General features: G+C 47.5%; 2 protein-coding genes across 10 annotated transcripts in view; both read right to left on the reverse strand.

Annotated features, from left to right (window-relative positions):
* The window catches only part of Fak (protein tyrosine kinase 2 Fak), a 216,925-nt gene that overhangs the window by 179,278 nt on the left and 14,278 nt on the right, over positions 1 to 23,369 (reverse strand). For 2 of the 6 annotated variants that reach the window (XM_071693207.1, XM_071693202.1), the window contains exons 1-2: positions 19,213 to 19,295; positions 12,490 to 13,374 (exon numbers count right to left, since the gene is read on the reverse strand). In XM_071693207.1, coding sequence (XP_071549308.1) covers positions 12,490 to 12,566 — 77 coding nt within the window. In that variant the 5' untranslated portion in view covers positions 12,567 to 13,374; positions 19,213 to 19,295. Of the gene's footprint in view, positions 1 to 12,489; positions 13,390 to 19,212; positions 19,296 to 23,369 lie in introns of those variants that run through there. The other 4 variants (XM_071693206.1, XM_071693201.1, XM_071693208.1 and 1 more) reach the window with 2 other exon arrangements.
* LOC139765587 (uncharacterized) overlaps positions 1 to 23,369 on the reverse strand; it is a 106,538-nt gene that overhangs the window by 13,942 nt on the left and 69,227 nt on the right. For 2 of the 4 annotated variants that reach the window (XM_071693212.1, XM_071693209.1), the window contains exon 8: positions 3,516 to 3,564. The exons of the other annotated variants lie outside the window; for them this stretch is intronic. The gene's annotated coding sequence lies outside the window, so the exon portion shown is untranslated. The remainder of the gene's footprint in view (positions 1 to 3,515; positions 3,565 to 23,369) is intronic. 4 annotated transcript variants of the gene reach the window in all.

Below are 23,369 nucleotides of genomic sequence, written 5' to 3' on the forward strand. Positions count from 1 at the left end.
GGCGATGGTTCAGGCGGGTGGCATCGTCTGAGCAAGACGGTGTCTGAAGGACAATGTCAGAAGCTTTAGTCGATCAGGAGGCCTCCAGAGAGGGAGGGAAGAGGCCGCAGGACCTCCTTCCATCTATTCCTCTCCACTACAGATACAGATGATCGTCTGTCGTGCCGCATCGGTACACCCACAACCATCCAACACCTATGCTAGGGTTCAACACCTGTGCTACGGTCTAACCCAGTGTCATGACCCGACCATAGTCAGCACGTCAGGACAAAACACATCCAGCAGTTGGTCTCCTCCACGTCTCTTGACGTTCAATGTCACTTGTTATCTGCCCAACTGTCCCAGATGTGTTATCTCTCTGGTTATCTACAGAGTGGCTCCTCCTCCTCCTCCCTACAGCCAGACTTGCTAATCTGTTTACCCTTTACCATCCGTTTACCCTTCTGTTTCGACAGTGTCATCCTGTTTACTTCTTTTTGTGCTCTCGTGACCTTCTGAGCTATGAACTTCACACGCCAGTCCTGCAGGCCAACCTGATTTCTTTGTTACCTGAACTGACCAGACATACGTTACTGGCTACACCCATCACCACCTGCAGGTACAGCCTTCCACTCGGCTCAGGATTACACGTGGTCTTGGCCGGGGTCTGGGACATGAGCTGTCTGATTCACACGTTGCTCGAGGAAGTTAACACTGGCCTCAACCCCTGAGGCAGAGTGCCAGCCTCTCCCCACCAGGGAGGGTGGTGTTTCCTGAGCGGGGAGCATGTTATGGCTTCAGGCAGGAGGGAGTTTGAGAGTTGGGGAATGTTATGCTTCGGCTACAGCTAGAGAACGGTGGAAGAGCAACATAGCGGTAGCTGGCACACAAATATCTTCAACCACATGAAATAAGATGTTCCGAGACGTAAAATTCCTTGTAACATGATGCACGAGACGTGTGGGTCACGGTATACATACAAACTCCTCCCTTCCATTAAACATTTACGATACATTCATAAAACGTTTTCAGTTAACCCTACATAAAGCCTTTACATTACGTTTATCAAACGTTTCGCGACTATGAAAAGTTTCTCTTACATGTAACATAAATCTTCACTTTGTATACATCAAACGTTTGTCACAATCATTAAACGTTTCTCTTACTTTCATCAGATTTTATATCAGAAACTTCTCAGACATTTATAACCGCCTACAAACGTTTGACCTCCAACACCCAACGTGTGCCTTCCATCAAACATGAGAAACGTTTCGCTCACATCACCTAAACTGTCTTCCCTCTGGCGCGAGGCCCGACTCAGGTAAACCTAAATGTGGTTTCCATGCATTGTTCGAATCATCATCTGGTTTACTCTGTTTCTCTGACAACTAATCTAACTTTACGTCAACTCCACGTGAGAAGGTGGAAACTCTAGGTCATTTCTGAAACGAACCAGTAAACTTATGTCATCTCCCGGTAGGTAAGTTCAAATGTTTACCATGTAAACTCCCTGGAAGGCCTGTCATTGTTTACACTACGTAAACTGTAAACCATCTTTATAAAGGTAAAGCAGCTGACAGCATGTAATGACCATCAGGAAAATGGGTTTATAACACGATGATAACGACTGTAATGACTCAAGATGAGGATGATAATGACAGTACGAGAAGATGGGGAGGAACACGAGCTGATGAAGACAGGTGGGGAGAGGGGCGCACCTCTCCCCAGGACGGGCGGTGACGTCAGTGCCTCCCCACCACACCAAACACTTGCCCTGTTTGTTTACACTCTCACCCGTCTCTGCACACACACACACACACACACACACTCTCTCTCTCTCTCTCTCTCTCTCTCTCTCTCTCTCTCTCTCTCTCTCTCTCTCTCTCTCTCTCTCTCACTTACTTCCTCGTTTCTTTACCCCATCTCTCATCATCTCTTTTCACTGTCTGTGCCACGTTTACCCCGTATCTTTCTACCTTTCTCCTATTGTTTGTTGTCCTTTCGTCACTCTCACACAGGTCCTCCGCTCCTACGTCTACTTTCTCCTCTTGTTTACGTCCTCCTGGCTCCCGGTATCTCCTCTTAAAACATGGTGGTGGCTTGCTGTTCCCTCCAGCTTTGAGACAAGGGCCACGGAAGGCCAACCTCTTCCTTCATAAACCATTTTTCGTCTTTCCTTATACTCCGTTTTCTTTGCGGATGTAAAAATCACCATCATTTACTAAAATCTTACAACAACCTTCCTTGTTCTTCCTGTTGACATCTCTCTCTTCATAACACTGTTCACTTCTTCCATCCTTCTGTTATAATCCTTCTGAACGTTTTACTTTATGTACAGCATCCAACACATCCAACACATCTCCAATGACTGGTCCGTACAATTTACGAAGTTAAATATTTACAGTTCTTTTATTACAAATGTTTTACGTTCACTAAGATCATTTTGTAAATTCAGTTTACCATACGAAACTTCGTCTAGAGTGTAAATACTACGGTTCAATTCACCTTTGGTATGATAATGATATAATCAAACAGACTATCAATACGATGTTTCGTCAAACAGTCTAAAGTAAAACAATCGATTGAAATTCAATAAAAGAATTATGTCTAAGGCCACTGTTTCCAGGTCTTACAGCCTACATACACAGGATTATTTCTGGTTACTTACACTGTCTGTATAAGACTTATCCTCAGTGTCTCAGCCAGCTTTGATTTCTTCAAACTTGTGTGTCATAGTATTCATGATGTTCAGCCATCACTCTCAAGGACTGAATCATCGTACTCATGGGTGGGTGAGTCACTGTATCATAAATAATGATGTAAGCTTGATCAAAGGGTTATCTCTGGGTTATCTTACTCAAGTGAGTAAAGTTACAGTACTCATGGGCCGGAGTCACACGACTCATGCGGCTGAATCACTATACACAAGGGATTATCATTGTACTCAAGGTGTCGTCGTCATCATAGACAACAACTGGTTAAGTTACTGCACTGGGCTGGTCAGACTGGGAACTGGTGGGTGCATGATGGTAATCTGTACATGAACTGGGAAAACTGGCACGCGAGAGAGAAAACTGGTACGTGACTGGGGAAGACTGTCACTGGTTCTACTGGTAACTGGCGCGAGAAGTGGCGACATTAGGCAGAGAGGGAGGGAGTGAGGGAGGGAGGGAGGGAGGGAGGGAGGGAGGGAGTGAGGGAGGGAGGGAGGGAGGGAGGGAGTGAGGGAGGGAGGGAGGGAGGGAGGGGTGGGTAGGGTCAGGAGGAAGACCCGCCGGTATGAGGCAAGGAGGAGGGGTCAGGAGGAAGACCCACCAGTATGAGGCAAGGGAGGAGGGGTCAGGAGGAAGACCCGCCGGTATGAGGCAAGGAGGAGGGGTCAGGAGGAAGACCCACCAGTATGAGGCAGGGAGGAGGGGTCAGGAGGAAGACCCACCAGTATGAGGCAAGGAGGAGGGGTCAGGAGGAAGACCCGCCGGTATGAGGCAGGGAGGAGGGGTCAGGAGGAAGACCCACCAGTACACACTTCAACTTACCGTCTGATGGCGCACTTGAGGAACTGCTCCTGCCTTCACTACACCTTACCTGTAAAGAAATAAACACAAGGTTACAATGTATATAATTTGTACATACAATTAACATAAGTCAATTATTCCATAAATAATAATAATAATAATAATAACAGTTTTCAGAAACCTTCACCAACATCAATGATATATTTTTGAAATATATCATAAAGGATATATAAAAACTTTGGACACACACCACTAAACAATATATATATATATATATATATATATATATATATATATATATATATATATAAATATATATATACACCCCAGTGCGATGCCAGAAGCACGTGCAGGGAGGAGCAGCAGAGGGAGGCTCCTGCACGACCCTTAGTGGCATAACATCCTCCCGTGTTTCCCCAACATCTTACTGACATCATCCATGGATGCTGCATTACCCCACCACATAACCACAACATCCTGTGGTCTTCCCAGGACAACCCCCCTCCCCCCCTCTGGTCAGAAGCCTCTCTAACAACATTAAGGTCATGGGTGAGTCTCTCTCTCTCTCTCTCTCTCTCTCTCTCTCTCTCTCTCTCTCTCTCTCTCTCTCTCTCTCTCTCTCTCTAACATAATGACGAGACACTGAGAGATAATGAGACATCAGAAAATGACTAAGCCAGAGAGAGCAATGGGTGAGCCTCAAGATGATGACGCTGCTCCGGGTTCAGGTGGGATGATCCCAACCATCTCCCTACACACAAGAGAACATCAACACCACCAGAACTGATTACGGATCTCACCAGGACGAGAGACAACATGATGGCAGACGACCACCACACACTGGCACACGTAACATATCATTACACGACCAGATGTAGGGTACAATAATACCACAGCAGAACAGGTCAATTACCTTGACGTCACGCTAGTACTAATAAGTCAAAGTTGTAATGGCAGTAAAGGATCACTAACAAGATTATGTGATCAAGGAACGACAACATAAATGATAACAAACATGGTTATGTACCACAGTAAAGTAGGCAAACCCAATCATCATCTCATCACAGTATAATATCTGAAACTAAGGAAAGAAAATGGACAAACGGACACTTTCTCCACTTTGTAAAAGCATCTGTCAAATGTAAGCAACAAAATCTAACTAAACAAATTAGCGAAAGAAAAAACCCTGCGAGTAAAAGGGATTACATATTTGTCAATATAAAGGCAACTCATGGGAGGGGTAAACAACATGACGGATAATGAAGATGGTATATCGCGGGTGCCACAAGGAACAGTGTTGACCTCAAGTCTCATCATCACAAAGATATAAGACAACTACACACATGATTGGTTAGTGACACAACAGTGAACAAACTGATAACATCATATGACGAAAAACAAATGCGGAAAGACTTGCGAACAATGTTCAAACGAGCAGAAGCAGTGAACCTGGTGGAATTCACAGAGTTTTATTTCAGAAAATAAGTCGTGTAGAGAGGGTGGTATTGGTCATACGTATCGAAGGACAACAGGGAATTGTAGGGGAATGATGATCCCTAAAGTCCTGATACTGGCTTATCATTCATGATGACCAATGTCACTGTTAAAGCTCTGGGGGTCATCATGAATGAGAAACAATACTTGTGAGAGACTCTTCATAAAACATCTTTATAAGTCATGAGTGGTATGATAATGAGAACCTTCATGAAGAGAAGGCATCATCTGCAAGGGTGAGGGACACAGGGCCTACCTATAATGACAGGCTTAAAGGCAATTTGCCTACAAGACGACGTTGTCTGGGGACAGTTTCTGTAGAGGATGTGTGCTTGCATGAGTTGATTTAAAGTGTGCCTGCAGGCGGTTTTATATAGTATAAGGTGGGCCTGCGGGCAGTTAATGTTGAGGCTCACTGTGCGTGCAAGCAGTTTATGAAGAGTACGTGGTACCAAAAGGCAGTTTATGAAAAGTAAGAGGTGCATGCAAGCAGTTTATGAAGAGCAAGGGGTAAATGCTGGCAGTTTATGTATAGTAAGACATGCCAAGGTCCACTTTACGTCCTGGTGAGGTGCGCCGTAGAATACCATGTTTATTTACAGGAAAGTCTGGGTTTATCCAAGGCAGTTCACACGGGGTTGTGCCACCCGTCTGGTCCAGTAAGTGGTGGTTCAACTCACAACCAGGTGACGGACGAGTCAGAGAGACTGTAAGTGGTGGTGGTGGTGGTGTGTGCAGGAACACCAGAGGTTAAGTGGTAACGAGCCGCGGGACCAGTGGTGGGGTGCAGTAGCAAGTGTTGGTCAAGGGTGAGGGAGGTCCTTGCCGTATCAGACAAGACTCTCCACCCAGGAGAGACAGACTGACACCTGGTCCTCAACAGCCACTCCCAACAAGTGAGTTGCAAGACATTTTACCTCCAGGGCTGACGGGCCGTCAACAACGCCTCCCTCATCGCCATGGGTAAGACAATTACGGTAACTCCTCTCGTAACTATAAGACGCACGTCAAGTTTATGAGGAGGGAAATGAGCTTGGAACCAGCTGGTCTTGGGTTGGTAACGATGGGTCAGCCCACAGCGTGGACGTCGTCCTCAGTCTAACGACAACTCCAGCAGCAGCAGCAGCAGCGGCAGCAACTGGAGACATCCAGAGTCGCTGGAATGCACGAGGAACTGGTTCCAGGGACGGCCTCCCTCCCACCCTCACTCCGCCCTCCCCGTGAGGCCAACTACCTCGGAAATGTTTACGGCTGACACCCGCCTCACCCCAGCACCCTGCACACACACACACACACACACACACACACACACACACACACACACACACACACACCACTGGCAGGAAGGGCATAGTGTCAAGTACCCCAAGAAGGAGGAGGAGAGGAGGAGGAGGAGGAGGAGGAGATAATTTGATTTCATGAAAGTTAACGATCGCGAGAACCTAATTGTTATTCATCGCTTCTTAGCACGAAAAGTATATGTAAAGTATATGTAAAAACTTAAAACTTGCTTATACAGAATTATATATCTTAGCTTCCTTTAAAAAGGTGTTCAATTTTCATTATTATCATTTTCTAAAATATTCACAACAATTTTATTTCTTCTATTTCTATCATATCTAACTAAAGACTTCCACACTTTAGACATTCCGTTAGTTACTATAAGATACTGTACCTGCACACGTAACACTGTCTCTCCTGTACATCATCAAGTGACGGTGGGTTATACTGAACATATCTGGTGAGGGTGGGTTATACTGAACATATCTGGTGAGGGTGGGTTATGCTGAACATATCTGGTGAGGGTGGGTTATGCTGAACATATCTGGTGAGGGTGGGTTATACTGAACATATCTGGTGAGGGTGGGTTATACTGAACATATCTGGTGAGGGTGGGTTATACTGAACATCATCTGGTGAGGGTGGGTTATACTGAACATCATCTGGTGAGGGTGGGTTATACTGAACATCATCTGGTGAGGGTGGGTTATACTGAACATCATCTGGTGACGGTGGGTTATACTGAACATATCTGGTGAGGGTGGGTTATACTGAACATCATCTGGTGAGGGTGGGTTATACTGAACATCATCTGGTGAGGGTGGGTTATACTGAACATATCTGGTGAGGGTGGGTTATACTGAACATCATCTGGTGAGGGTGGGTTATACTGAACATCATCTCATACGTACGTACATCACGAGATGTACGGGGAAGAATCTCGACCCCAGAAGCTGGGGGTAATCCAGGGAGGAATTCTAACCACAGAGGTTGGGGCATTCCCGAAGAGGATCCCTCACCCCAGAAGCTGGGGCATTTCTGGGGGAAGAGCCCCTGACCTCAGAAGCTGGGGCATTTCTGGGGGAAGAGCCCCTGACCTCAGAAGCTGGGGCATTTCTGGGGGAAGAGCCCCTGACCTCAGAAGCTGGGGCATTTCTGGGGGAAGAGCCCCTGACCTCAGAAGCTGGGGCATTTCTGGGGGAAGAGCCCCTGACCCCAGAAGCTCGGGGTATTTCTGGGAGGAAAATTCTGACCCCAGAAACTGGAGTATTGCTGTAGCACAGATGAACGTTGGGCCGTGCATCTTACTGCTGGGGTTAATGGGTCGGTGAATCGGGATCAACAAGAGAGATTTAACATGATATGTGGGATAGTGTAGGTCGAGAAGCACGTGTGTCAGCATGAGAGGATGGTCTTAATGACCACCACAGCCGTAATCAGTGACCCCGTTAACGACAAGGGGGGAAGGAGGGGGGGTGTTGTCAGGTGGGGGTGATGGGTGTCACGTCAGATTGGCATTACTGTCAGCATGACAACGTCCTCTCGTGCTGGCCCGTGCCTCTGCCAGCTGCTCCCCCCCCAGGCTGGGCGGTCGTTTCCTCGTCGTCCACGTCGTCAGGTGAAGAAGAATAATCCGCTCGTCCTCTGAAGGTGGCACATGTACCGCCTGGCCTGACCTGACCTGACCTCCACACTATCACGTCAAAACTATCCTACAGAGGATGAGATGTCCGGGGTTTGTGCTGAAGTGAGTCGTGCGATGTAAAGTGACTCACATCTACGTCATCCAATCCATATAAAAAAACGTAACCTTGTCAACATGCAAGATGAGTATACATCCTTCTCATCACGACTCGTTCTCATACACCAGACCATGACCACTGTACGAGGCTCAGTCTTCCATCATGGTGCAGCTGTATCCCTTCTGTCCCTCAGCCTCATGTCTAACACTGAAGCAACAACGAGTCATAGTTTCATGTTGTCATCGTACGTAGATGATATCAACCAATAGGAACACCTCACCAACAGAAGACACGTAGAAACTATGAACTGATCTACACATGGTCATCCATCCACTGGGCCACTAACAATATGCACTTTACGTAGGACAAGTTTCAACTCCCCCGGTAACCTAACCTAACCAAACGGTAGCTCAACAAAGAAAATGCAAGAGCCAATTAAAGTGCTCCCCGGGTAGTATACTACTACTACTACTACTACTAATAATAATAATAATAATAATAATAATAATAATAATAATAATAGCAGCAGTGGTTGCAGTACTGGTGTTTGTGGCAGGTCATTTACTGCAGTCTGTCTCTCTGGTTATTCCCTGCCTGGCCGCCGCCCGCTAGGTCCGGGTACCGGGTACACAGTCCAGGTGCCGGGCACTAGGGTGCCTGGTGCTGGGGTGCCTGGTGCCAGGGTGCCGGCCGCTGGGGTGCCTGGTGCTGGGGCGCCTGGTGCTGGGGTGCCTGGTGCTGGGGTGCCTGGTGCTGGGGTGCCTGGTGCTGGGGTGCCTGGTGCTGGGGTGCCTGGTGCCAGGGTGCCGGCCGCTGGGGTGCCTGGTGCTGGGGTGCCTGGTGCTGGGGTGCCTGGTGCTGGGGTGCCTGGTGCCAGGGTGCCTGGTGCTGGGGTGCCTGGTGCCGGGGTGCCGGCCGCTGGGGTGCCTGGTGCTGGGGTGCCTGGTGCCAGGGTGCCGGCCGCTGGGGTGCCTGGTGCTGGGGTGCCTGGTGCTGGGGTGCCTGGTGCTGGGGTGCCTGGTGCCAGGGTGCCTGGTGCTGGGGTGCCTGGTGCCGGGGTGCCGGCCGCTGGGGTGCCTGGTGCTGGGGTGCCTGGTGCCAGGGTGCCGGCCGCTGGGGTGCCTGGTGCTGGGGCGCCTGGTGCTGGGGTGCCTGGTGCTGGGGTGCCTGGTGCTGGGGTGCCTGGTGCTGGGGTGCCTGGTGCCAGGGTGCCGGCCGCTGGGGTGCCTGGTGCTGGGGTGCCTGGTGCTGGGGTGCCGGCCGCTGGGGTGCCTGGTGCTGGGGTGCCTGGTGCTGGGGTGCCTGGTGCTGGGGTGCCTGGTGCTGGGGTGCCTGGTGCTGGGGTGCCTGATGCCGGGGTGCCTGGTGCTGGGGTGCCTGGTGCTGGGGTGCCTGGTGCTGGGGTGCCTGATGCCGGGGTGCCTGGTGCTGGGGTGCCTGGTGCTGGGGTGCCTGGTGCTGGGGTGCCTGATGCCGGGGTGCCGGCCGCTGGGGTGCCTGGTGCCGGGGTGGCGCCCCCACATTCCTGATGGACAAAAACCCCAGCGGGCGGGCGGGCGGGCGGGCGGGTTGGGGGCGGACACTTCCCTTATGGCGCGGGTACTGGCCTGCCAGTAGGAAGTACAGGCACCCTGCCAACCTGTAGGGCAGGCAGGCAGGCGCATCATCTTATGGGTGAGGGTCGTCCCCGCTTCCTCAGACCTCACAACATCCGACCATCATCTGTTCAGGAAGCCGTGGCGCCCACACACACACAACCCTCCCGGTTATTCTGTAGTTGTAACTCTCGCTCGCGCACAGACCGCACGTTACAGCACGTCACCTCACCCTCCAACCTGACATTCAACAGGACACGTTATGCACAAATATCATAACGTTATGCCTACAACGCACGTCACATTGGGTGACAACACTGAACTCCTACCACTGGTTGGGAAGAGCAATACTGCTTGGTAGTAAACTGTCCATCTACAATGTAAACTACGAAACAACTGAAGACAAAGTGTAAACAATAATATCGCATGTGTAGTAGTCTACATGCTGCACTCTCGCCAGTGTCGTAGATGCAAACATCATAATATTCCTGCCCAAAACGTGAGCAGCGGATGGCATGTTCTCTCAGTGTGTGTGTACTGAGTGTATCTTGTGACATTACCACTACATTAATTTAGATCTTGATCAACCACTGAGAATATTCCTTCTCTACAACAGACACACAAAACCAGTGAGTCACGGCAACATAACTCTGGCCAACGTCTGGCGTATAACCGCGAGTGTTGACATACTGGAGTTCACCTGTGATGATGGACCAGCGGTGCCTGTCCGCCTCGACCGTTCCCTCTGGTAACGGGTAACACATACATCCTAACACGACTCCAGGAACATCTGTAAGCCTTTCTTCCTCTCATATGTATAAAAAATTGAAGAGTCACTTTAAATGAAATATTCTGAATGAATGAATAATCTCAAGACGTCAGAATTTACCTAAAAATAAAAGGGAAAAAAGGAACTCGGAACCTAATGAGAAAATCGGGAAAATTATGAGAAACTGAAATCATTGTCGCCGCACTAGCTGATCATAGCCCCTACACCTGACTGCTCGTCACCTGATCAATTAACTTGTTGCTCATGATGAATAACTGAACATTAAACAAGTGCAACACACTCATCATCACGAGCCTCTCTACCTAGTGTAACTATTTATCAAAGACGTTTGGCCATCAACAACTCAAGGGTGGGCCGTTTTGATACCTATTTCTTTCCCTATACGTCGAAGCTTTGAAACTCTTTCTCCTCTACCTTCTCATGTTTTTCCTAATAACTATGACCTGGCACATTTCAAAAGAAAGGTCTTTCACTTTCTTCGTAAATACTTTTTCTTTTCTTTTTCCGTTTCATAATTTTCTCTATATTTCAAGGCGCAGCCTTGATGTAGACTTCTGTCCGTGACTGGAGCCTTCAACATAAAAAAAAATATATATATAAGGCAAGAGGTGCAATATCTACAATGCTAGAAACAGTGAACACATATGTATTGGGAAACGTAGACAGATGTGATCAAATAGAAAATATTATAGATGAACTGTAAACAAATACACACAAAACTTTTAAACAAATATACAGGACAAGCCTTTACATACAATCAAAGAAACTTAACTGATTAATAAATACAAGTGTTTGTTGACTACATACAAGTACTTTACACAACTAGAAAATATACGAAGAATTCTACATAAATTCTGTACTAAATACCCAAAGACACCATAAATTGAAATGTCCACCAGACCCTGTAGACAGGCACAAACAATCACCGCAAACACAACAGATGCGTCCACACTCCAAGCACTTAAGGGGGTGGGCAAACAACGAGTGTGGCCATCCCCCATACAGCCAGGACCAGTAAACAAAGCCAACACTGGTTGTGAACCGGTCAAACCGCATGCATACCACGACTCCACCAACCTCTCTCTCTCTCTCTCTCTCTCTCTCTCTCTCTCTCTCTCTCTCTCTCTCTCCATACAACAATACATACACTGTGCATGTTTCAGTAACAAATCAATGCAGGATAATTCCAGAGTACATCTATCACTGTCTATGAGAGCCGACCTGTCTTGGTTTACAAACATGAACACACTCGCATCATCATAAATCATCCTGGGTAAAGAAAGAAATTTTCATCCTTGGACGAAGGTTGGTCGAGACCTCCGACATATATAGCATCTCCCACCAAACCTTAACTATAGTTGGGGGAAATGACTGGTTGATCTGTCAGGATCCATGTTCATCCTGGGAAATGAGGGGGTCGTACAGCCCAGACGAACGCTTCGAAAAACAGCCTCAGGGTTACGGAGCCAATCATCCCCTGGATACAACGGTCTAGCCTAGCAGCCTGGGGTATACAGAGAGAGAGAGAGAGAGAGAGAGAGAGAGAGAGAGAATCTACATACCTAGTAGCACTTGTAACGAGATTTTGTTATTAGGGAGAGTTAGCGCGTAGCGTTCACCACACGATGTACAGATAAGAGGAACGAATGGTGCGAGTTACATGTTGTCCAGTGTTAAGAGTCCTTGTGTTTACCAACCTGTTAGTATCTGGCAATCTGTCCTGCCACATATCTTCCTTTGGGAGAAACACAAAGTCATACACAACTAAACAACAATCACACACACACACACACACACACACACACACACACACACACACACACACACAACATAGAAAAAATGGTACACACTTTCATAACTATAAATATAAAAATTTAAACAAGAAACATCCGAAAACATACAACACACACCTACATAAGATAAACACAAAAAAACGGGCAGACATGCAAACAAAACACACACACAAACACACACACACACACACACATATGTATATATATATATATATATATATATATATATATATATATATATATATATATATATATATATTAACGAAACAAACACAGCCAGGTACAACTGGCAACACTGACCTGTCACAGAGGCTGGCACGGTAGTTGGTAACACTGGAGACGCGATAATACACAAACCTGGTATCCTTCACAGCCATCTTGTTAAACCACAGGCGAGAGTTTGTTAAACCATAAGCAAAGAGTTCTTAAACCAGCAATGTACGCTTTGCTTATCTTTGAGCAGCAACTTGTTAAACCACACACGTGGCAAAGACTTGTTAAACCCGTCTTTTCATGCTACACATATTAAAACACTTTCTAAGAGCGACACTAGTTAAACCACTTATCTGGGGGTAAAACATAAAATCCACACTTCTCTGTGGTCTGACACTTGCTATAGCACACTTTCTCGTGGGGAACACATGTTAAACCACACTTCTCGGTGGGAGGCACTTCTTAAACCACACTTCCAGATAGGCTACACTTATCAAACCACACTTTTCGGTCTGGGCATAACTTCATTCACTTTTTACCCAAGGACACACTTATCAAACCACAGAGGGCTTGTACACTTGACAGTTCACTTAAGACTACTTATGGCATAAAAAAGCTTTGGTTTCACTTACGACTTACACTTGTCAACAATGAGCACCAACTTCTAAGGTAACAGTAGTTTATTTACCTTTCATTTATATTGTTGTGTCTGTTTTGCTTTTCCACATTATCATGACATGTTCACATCATTCTTAGGTCGCGGCCTTCATCGCCCGTCGACAATAATCCGGCTACATCCGGGTATTAGTTCGTGTGCGATATCCGGATTCGACCGTAAACATTATTCAAGAACGTCAATATTGTCTGGTCTGGCGGTCGCTGCAAGATGGCGACTTGCTTATTATTATTTTCACGTTTCATACCTTTATGAAATTATCTACCACGTATTTACTTATTAATCATCCATTATCACTGTGGAATATACTTCTATCAAAACCAGAAAATACAATTAATAAAAAAAAAGTTTTCATATGTGACAAGATTTCTTTTTTCATTTTACTTCAACTGTTAAATATCGTTTTGTTTTTGTGAATATTTACCATCAGTATAGTGTTACATCTCCGTCATTTGGCAGCAATTTCAAGCAGGTAGGATATCTTACCATGACCTCAGTCACACGGGCACGAACCACGACAGCATAGGCACCTGACACAAAGACACAACCAACACACACACACTTGGGTTTTCCGAAGCATTTCGTATCCCACAATTACTTGAACATGTGCTTGATTCCTCCTCATCTACATATTCGTTGTTGTTACATTTCAGATGTTGTTCTGCCGTTAAGTGTGTTGTCAGCGAAAGCACCTCGACCCCTCCCAACAGGGAGCCACACTTGCTGAATCTTCATGTAAACAAACACGAGACATAATGTTTGTGGAGAGGTAATACCTCACCTGTGTGTGTGTGTGTGTGTGTGTGTGTGTGCCGGGGGAATACGTCCATCCTACAGGTAACAAACTATTCCCCAGATCGCTCCAGATTCTCCCCAACACACTACAGGTCCTTCCCGACTTACTCCCTAATTTTCCCTGTTTTCTTCCCTCACATCTGGTGAAGAATACCTGCTGAAATGTTTGGGTGTCTTCACCCCACAGCCCGGCCTCTGTGCAGCCAATATCCTCACTACACATTTCTCCTCGTCCATTCCTCGTGCTTCCTTATTTCTCCCCTCCTGGCAAGAAGCTCTGAACACAAGGCATTCCACAAGGTTCCAATCACGGTCACACATACGGACGAACACACCCCTGCTCTGTCTGTGACACGTACGGACAAACACACCCCTGCTCTGTCATACGTACAGACGAACAGAACCCTGCCGTCATACGTACAGACGAACACGCCCTGCCGTCATACGTACAGACGAACACGCCCTGCCGTCATACGTACAGACGAACAGAACCCTGGTGAGTGACACGTACAAACAAACACACTGCAATATCCGCTTCCGGCCACCGTGGTAAACAGGAGCATGGTACCTTCCACCACCACACATGGCCACATTGTCTGATAACAACACTCAGGTAACGCCGTACATCTCACCAGGAACACCACAACCAACCCACGATATATGATCAATCAACATCAATAATGTCATCAAGTGTCGTCCCATCCAACAACTTATTCAAATGCCAGAAACCGTCTTATATGTAACGTGACACAACACTTCACCGAGTTCATGATGGGTTCATTATCACTAAAGTCTTCATGGCCAGGCCTTCATTACCCTGACAAAAGCAACATTTACAATCAAGTCTCCCATGCCAATGGCCCCGCCTTACTACCTAACCTCCCAACATTTCTGTATACCAACACGAAGCCCTAGACACTCACTTATCAAAACGGCCTCTGTATACACCATACACCTGGAACACCATACACCACACTCTATACACCATAGAAAACCATACACTACACTGTATATACCATACACCACACTGTATACACCATACACTACACTGTATACACCACACACCACACTGTATACACCATACACTACACTGTATACACCATACACCACACTGTATACACCATACACTACACTGTATACACCATACACCACACTGTATACACCATACACCTAGAACACCATACACCACACGTTATGCACCATACTGAATCATACACACCTGTTAAGTCATCCACTACAAGACATACAACACTGAAATTGCACATACACACAGCACACTTCATACACCATACTAATCACAGACTATACTGCCCAAACTACACTCCCCATACACACAATATAGCCACACTATCTTAATACACAATACACACCAAACAAATACAATGCCTTAATACACCATACTCATGATATAACTAAATCACACCAATGCACTAAACACATGATAAACGGCAGTACCCCTACACTCTAAATACACGACACTACACTACCCTACACACTAAACATTACACTAACCTACACACTAAACATCCTATATCATTATACCCCAGTACAATATACAGTCGACACAACCCATCACTATGACGTTCATCCAACACAATACAGAAAACATCATATGTACATCAGACATACATCATACACCCAATACATTACACACACACACACACACACACACACACACACACACACACACACTTTATACATCAGACACACTGTGCGAATATCATACATCCGCTAAATCACGTACAAATACACGATATACATTAGACGACCACACAAACGTTCGTCCAATAGACTATACACATCAAAAACACTAACATCATACACTCAACACTTACACATATGCAAGACACTATTCACAAATCATACACCCATACTATAAACCTCAGATACACTCGACACGTCATACACCCATACTATGTACATCAGACACATTGTACAAACATCATATACATCACCATACACAACCCCCCCCCCCCCCCTCCCAACATACACAGTGCTCACAGTGGGAAGGTTCACCAAACAGCGTTGCCAACGACAAGACACGCCAGGGCGAGAAGGAGCAACATTTATTAAAACCCCAACCGTCAACTGCGCGCTGACCTCTGACCTCCGAACTTTGACCCCATGAATGACACGTTATTCACCTTCACATCCTATGCCCTGACCCTTCGCCCCCCCACAACACTTACCACAAGTCTCCTTCCTCCGGCTCCACTTCCCCCAACCTAGGATAAAAACAATGCAGCCATTCTAGTCTCCTAATCATCCTGTAATAAAAATGATCAAGAGCTGGCACTATCGCTCTGGCACGATCAAGTTTCTCTCCAACCTGGGGAAAAATAGCATCGCTCATCCTGGGATAAAAGCTATGAAGCGATTCATCCACTTTTCTCATACTAGAGTAAAAACTGAGCTCTTCAGCGTGTGCTACAGCGTGGTCTCTGTTCCCACCTGGGATAAGGTCTATAACTCTACTACTTAAACTCTCCTTCATCCTGGGGAGAGGACGCTTTGCCCTCAGTCATCCTGGGACACAAACAAGAACTGTATGTCACCTTCACTTTTATTCTAGGATGAAAATTTGAACGAGTCATTCTCCAGCAACATGGAATGCACGAAGACTTGTACGATGGGAACACGTGAGGGAATCATTATCATTCATCATGTGGTACATAATCATCATTCTATGATCCCCAGTGGAAAAAAAAAGAATAATGTAAGGCGTTAGGCAGAGGATGTGCAATGTTGGGAATAAAAACACAGGGCGTCTGTCCTGTGGACGAGGAAGTGTCGGGTCGGGGAGGAGAGGGAGTCTGTATGAGGCCGTGTGACGCCATACTCGCCACCTGCTGCACTACTGTCACACACACACACACACACACACACACACACACACACACACACACACACACATGGAAGAGAGAAGAGCGTGAGGATATTAGATTACAAGTTTTCATATCTATGAACCACACGAACAGTGTGCAGTGAACAGTTCTCTGAACACAGCAGAGCAACGTGAGTGAGGTTCGAGCAAGAAACGTGCTGCTACATAAGATATATTTCTACATTAACAGTTCAGGATAAGAACAGATAAAAACCATGAACGTACGCAGTATAGAGAGCGACGTATCAAGCTGTATGATGATATAGCTTAAGAGATTAGGTCACGTGGGTGTAGAGTTCCCTCTCCGTACACTGCAATTAGCTAATTAATTACAAACACACACTCACACACGCACACAGACAACGAGCACATGAGGATGGGTCTTTCACTTGATGGAACAGCAGTAGGGGTGGCAGAGAGACCATGTCTGCGGCGACTTTACCCACTACATAACAGTGGGAGGAGGGCAGGGCAGGACTCATGGGTTCCTCGTGCTGCTGATTCCTGTTAATGACTGGCCCAGAGAGGGATTCGCGTCATCCCTGGATATGTTTGCCGACCAGGGTACGCTTGTGAGATACGTCAGTAGTTTTCAGGACTGCGACAACTTCAAAAACAAAATAGGATTCCAGCCCTGGTGGGCTGCATGGTTCACGAAATTCATGCGGGAGCAACATGATGAAGGAGGAGGAGGAGGAGGAGGAGGAGGAAGGGAGAATGAGGCCACCATTACTAGTATGACCGGACAGGGAGCAAGTCACAGGAATCTACCCGTCTGAGGAATCTGGCATTAACCTACCACCACCACCTCACTACTGCCTCACCAGAGGAGGAGGAGGAGGAGGAGGCAGGCCACCCGTAATACACCTATCAGCAACACGGCTCACGTGTTCACACAAACACTGACACCAAAATTAGCGTGTGTCTCTCCTGGTGTGTGAGAGGACATCAAGCCACAACAGTATACGTGCGGGAGATTCAGATGATCATATCAACAAACACTTCTGCTGTGAAGATGTTTTCTGACGCATGATACAGTCTCCCCTGAGACGACTGTTCACTCGCGGTGCAACCTCACCGTAATGCAAAAACGGGGCCAGACGAGAGTAGGACTCCCTCCCCGTAATTCACTACAGTGGCTAAACGTGTGTAGAACTCCCCCTACCTTCTGTACAAACATGGATACATATAAAAAACCACACACACACACACACACACACACACACACACACACACACACACACACACACACACACACACACACACACACACACACACACACACACACACAATGAGGCCATAAACTCGGTCAGCCTCCAAACACCCCATACTCTGGGGACAAATGTACCGCAAACCCTCGATAAGCCATAACCTTCCCCATCCACCACCACATGACCTACCGCCATCACCAACACTGCTCCCTTCACCATCACTTCTGCCATCACCACCACTACCGCCACCATTACTGCCATCCCTAACTATCTACATCACCTTTACTTCCATCTCTTAACTCCCTACACTGTTATTACTTCCATCTCTAACTACCTCCGCCATCATTACAACTACCACAACTCTCACTTAATACCACACCCACTAACCACTGTTACCATACGTACCACTACCATCTCCACCACAACAACTGCCAGGAGAAGCATTACCATCACTCCCTACCACAACCAGCTCACCAACTGACTGGGTGACAAACATTGTGAGAGCGTCACTATCCAGCCACTACCCGGGCCTCTGATGGTCTGAGTGTACACAAGTTACGGCGGCTCACTGAAGGAAATCGAACCTCAAGTTCCCAGCGCACGGACCCAGTATGTTAAACACCGACATGGAAGGCATCCATACACACACCAGACCCCCACGTGGGCCACTATGAACTCTTCATTTTCCCCACAAAATCGACCCAGCCAACCCCACAGCCTCATGAACACACTGAACGACACACTTGTACAAGCAAGCTGAAAAGCAAACGCGAGTGATGACCCCTACCACAGTGCGGAGGTTCGCTATGTGAAGAAAGATGTCGTGTGTGTATATATATATATGTTGTCCAGACACAGGTAGAGGAGCGCTCTCTCCCACCTACCATACAGGAGCCAGGAAGCTGTCAATGAAAACACACGTCGCGCTCCTGACCCAGTGGGACGGTGCAGGAAGCGGCCCACCCCCCAGCAACCCACCTCACAGTACTGACTGACAGCCCACTCAGGGACCCACCTTAACAGCACCAACACGTAACTCCTCCGTTTCTATGAGGAAATAACTGCACGATAAACACACATACGAGGACACAGGAGCGGCCTACCCTCACCACCAGGCTGCCACGGCAGCATTTGAGTAGCACGTCTCTCTGTTGCATTCGCGTCACACTTTTCTGATATAATACATGAGAGACTACGTCACAGGCATGACGTGAGGGGGGCACCACGGACGACGAGGTTCCTACATGTGGGTAGCGTTCCGGGACAGGCTGGAGAGGACTGCACGGGCGGGCGGGTGGGACGGGCCACACCAACACCAGCCACCACACTACTGACGCTCGGCCCGGGCCCCCTGCCCTACCTGACTCCCTGGCTGGCCTTGCCTAAGCCAGAGCGGATGTACTCTGGCTCCCTCCTCCTCCTCCTCCTGACGGACGCACCAGCAGCGCCTCACACTACCCACAGTCCTGGCCTGGCCACACCACACCATCTTAACACACCAAAATGACCCCTTCTCTCCCTGACCTTCACCTCTGACCTCAACATCATTCATCAAGGTTTTACTATGGGACTCCATTATGACCTTGACCTCTTAACCACTGTAACATTCTACCTCATGACCATAAACAGACTTCAATAACTGTGCCCTTCATGACCTTGAACTCCGACCTAGCACATCAAGACCACTACCCTAAGAACCTTCATCAGTGGTCAGGCTTTACCATATGAACTCTCGTGACCTTGACATTTGAACTATGGTCCTGACCTAATACCACAAGTTTACTCACCCGGCGACCTTCATAAATGGTCCGGCTTCCCAAATACTAAACCCTCATGACCTTAACCCCTGACCTCAACAACAAAAGCCGGGTCAAGCCGTGTCCTGTGGCCACCCAGAATTTAATTAAAGATGCCAGTCCCATCATCCACTGACTTACTATAATAATAATAATAATAATAATATTAATAATAATAATAATAATAATAATAATAATAATAATAAAAATAAATAACAATTACAACAATAATAATAGGCCGTAAAGCAGAGAAGGTACAAACGGTTGCTTTAAATATACTGATGATATAATGTGATGCAAGAGGAAATCTTAAGGTCGAGAAGCCTACCCACGAGCGTTGTGGCAACGCTTCTCGGGGCCATCCTACTGTCAGGGTGGTGCAAAAGGAGCGAGAATTACCTTCCCAGTCAACGTGGCCACCACCTGTACGGTGGCCCAGCACTCTCCTGCCCCCCACACACATGACGCAGACAGTACACATTAATTGTCCACGTCTATCTACACCGGTCTACTACACCTGTCTAATACACCTGTCTACTACACCTGTCTACACAACTGTGTTTCCCTGTCAACCCTCACCTTCAGCCACCACCGTCGGGTGGGCATCATGCCGGGCCTAAGGCGTGCGTACCTTGGTGTTCAAGGGTTGTGCAGCTGTGCTCACGGTGTCCGCTACAGACCACATCCTGAGCCATGATGATAACTACTCCTGACGTATGAACCAACGGGCAAGACATGAACAACAGACGACGTTCATCAGTGGGTTAACAGAACGGTGCGAGGTGCCCATGGCTGGGTCATACAACACAAGGACGACATCACGGACGCTAGTGGCACGATAAACACTTGTTCCCCAGCCCAGATAAGGCACACAATGGACTCACGTATATATATATATATATATATATATATATATATATATATATATATATATATATATATATATATCCCTGGGGATAGGGGAGAAAGAATACTTCCCACGTATTCCCTGCGTGTCGTAGAAGGCGACTAAAAGGGGAGGGAGCGGGGGGCTGGAAATCCTCCCCTCTCACTTTTTTTTTTTTTTTTATTTTCCAAAAGAGGGAACAGAGAAGGGGCCCAGGTGAGGATATTCCCTCAAGGGCCCAGTCCTCTGTTCTCAACGCTACCTCGCTAATGCGGGAAATGGCGAATAGTATGAAAGAAAGAAAAGAATATATATATATATATATATATATATATATATATATATATATATATATATAGACACAGAGAGGGCTTCCCTATAAGCCAGAGGGGCCAAGAAAGGTCTGATACATGGAGAAAGAAGTGAGGCTTTGAAGGTAAATGTAAAGGTGTGTTTCAACACACACACATAAAAAGGTACAAAAGGGAGATTCTGCGGGGCGGGTGACGCTGAAATACGTCTGTGGTGTGAGGGAGACGCTCGCGGAGAGTGACGTGGGGCGTAAGAACACCAGATAGCACGACGAACAAAAACACGACGAACATCAACACGACTTACTGATGATCGGGAGGAATGAACGCACGCTCGTGCACAGTAACTGAGGCACACACACACACACACACACACACACACACACACACACACACACACACACACACACACACACACACATGTAGGTACAAGAGACGGAGGAGTGAAGGAAACCAGTGATAACGAGCCATAGGGGGGAGAGAGAGAGAGAGAGAGAGAGAGAGAGAGAGAGAGAGAGAGAGAGAGAGAGAGAGAGAGAGAGAGAGAGAGGAGGAGGGGTAACAGATGGGGGAGTGGTTCCCCCTCCGGCGGGCGGATGTCCCTATCTGACGGAGGAGTTCATATCTCTGCGTTATACATCAGGTCCTCTTTCCCCTACTGCAGCAGGAGGAGGAGGAGGAGGAGACACCGAGGAGGGAGGAGGAGGAGGAGGAGAGCGGTCGGTAGATTACTCAGCTATTTCTGGCACGTGTATGGAGGCGGCCTGGCTACTGGCCCCTACCCACCCCACCAACCACACTGACAACTGGCCGGGCAAAGTGAGAGAGAGAGAGAGAGAGAGAGAGAGAGAGAGAGAGAGAGAGAGAGAGAGAGAGAGAGAGAGAGAGAGAGAGAGAGAGAGAGAGAGAGACTGCTTGGTATGTTGTTTCTCCCCGTATTCTTGAGGTATTACACCAGATGATAATCTCGTTACAGTGTCTTTCGCGTATACTGTCCGTACGTCCGCTACCATTACCAACCCTACACCAACAGCGTCACCCATCATAAGAAGGTACCAACAAGGCTGCCATCCCTCCCCTGCCACCACTACTTTCCTGCATCTGTCTACCATCCTCGTCGTCAACTCCCACCACCGGAGGCCCTCAACACCTGGTGACACCACTCGTGACCCATCTACGAGCCAACGACTCAGCAACTACCACCTGAACCTGAGCTAACACCGACGACCTGACCCATCCCTTGATGGTGCCCAGTCATGGGTCTGGCATGATATTTCTTTTTACCCCCAGACAGCAACAGACACAACCACGCAAGAGTATGCTCCAATCACGATCATATCAGATGAAAGGTACAATAAGGAGTGTTAAAAATACATAAACACACACACACACACACACACACACACACACACACACACACACACAAACACACACACACACACACACACACACACACACACACATATCAATATGAGGCTTTCAAGCGTTTGCTGACCCCCACACGTGTATGTGGAAAGATTACAAGGAAAGAAGATAAAGGAGGAAGGAATTCCACAGCTTCGCTGTACGAGAAAGACGAAGGTAATCGTAAGAGCCAGTCCTGGTGTGGTTGGTCTCCACTATGGGAAGCAACAGCCACTAGTTATGTGCTGCGGGTCCAAGTCTGGGACGAACCCACACACTTCACGAGAGGAGTGGCCGAAATAACACGTGTAGAGGCAGTGTGGACCTACGACCAGGTCTTGCCAAGAGCCGGAGCGAGAGCGAGGTGTTCACCTTACCACACCTCCTGCCTCATCACAAACACCTTACCACACCTCCTGCCTCATCACAAACACCTTACCACACCTCCTGCCTCATCACAAACCCCTCACCACACTTCCTGCCTCATCAAAACATTCTCACCACACCTCCTTCCTCATCACAAACACCTCACCACACCTCAAGTGCCATCAGGTTCACTTTTGCATTATTTGATGCTATCATGCACCTTAGTACATCAAAAGAACATATTGAGAGAGAGAGAGAGAGAGAGAGAGAGAGAGAGAGAGAGAGAGAGAGAGAGAGAGAGAGAGAGAGAGAGAGAGCAATATCATGGTGGACAGAAAGTGCTGGCGGAATAGCAAGGGAGTTAAGGTGGCTTTCAGTTCCTCTCTCTCTCTCTCTCTCTCTCTCTCTCTCTCTCTCTCTCTCTCTCTCTCTTAAAAGATTGTGATCGGATCACCTCTGACTCTTCTCTTTTCAACAGAGAGGGGTGGGGGGGGAGGGGAAAGTGAGGCCTCTTGCGTGTGTGTGTTGTGTGTGTGTGTGTGTGTGTGTGTGTGTGTGTGTGTGTGTGTCCGGTGTCACACACATAGTGACCTTCCGTGCCAGCCACGGGAGGTCACGGATCACTCCAGACACCACCT

Source organism: Panulirus ornatus, chromosome 55 (assembly GCF_036320965.1).
Source record: "Panulirus ornatus isolate Po-2019 chromosome 55, ASM3632096v1, whole genome shotgun sequence".
NCBI classification, from domain to species: Eukaryota; Metazoa; Arthropoda; class Malacostraca; order Decapoda; family Palinuridae; genus Panulirus; species Panulirus ornatus.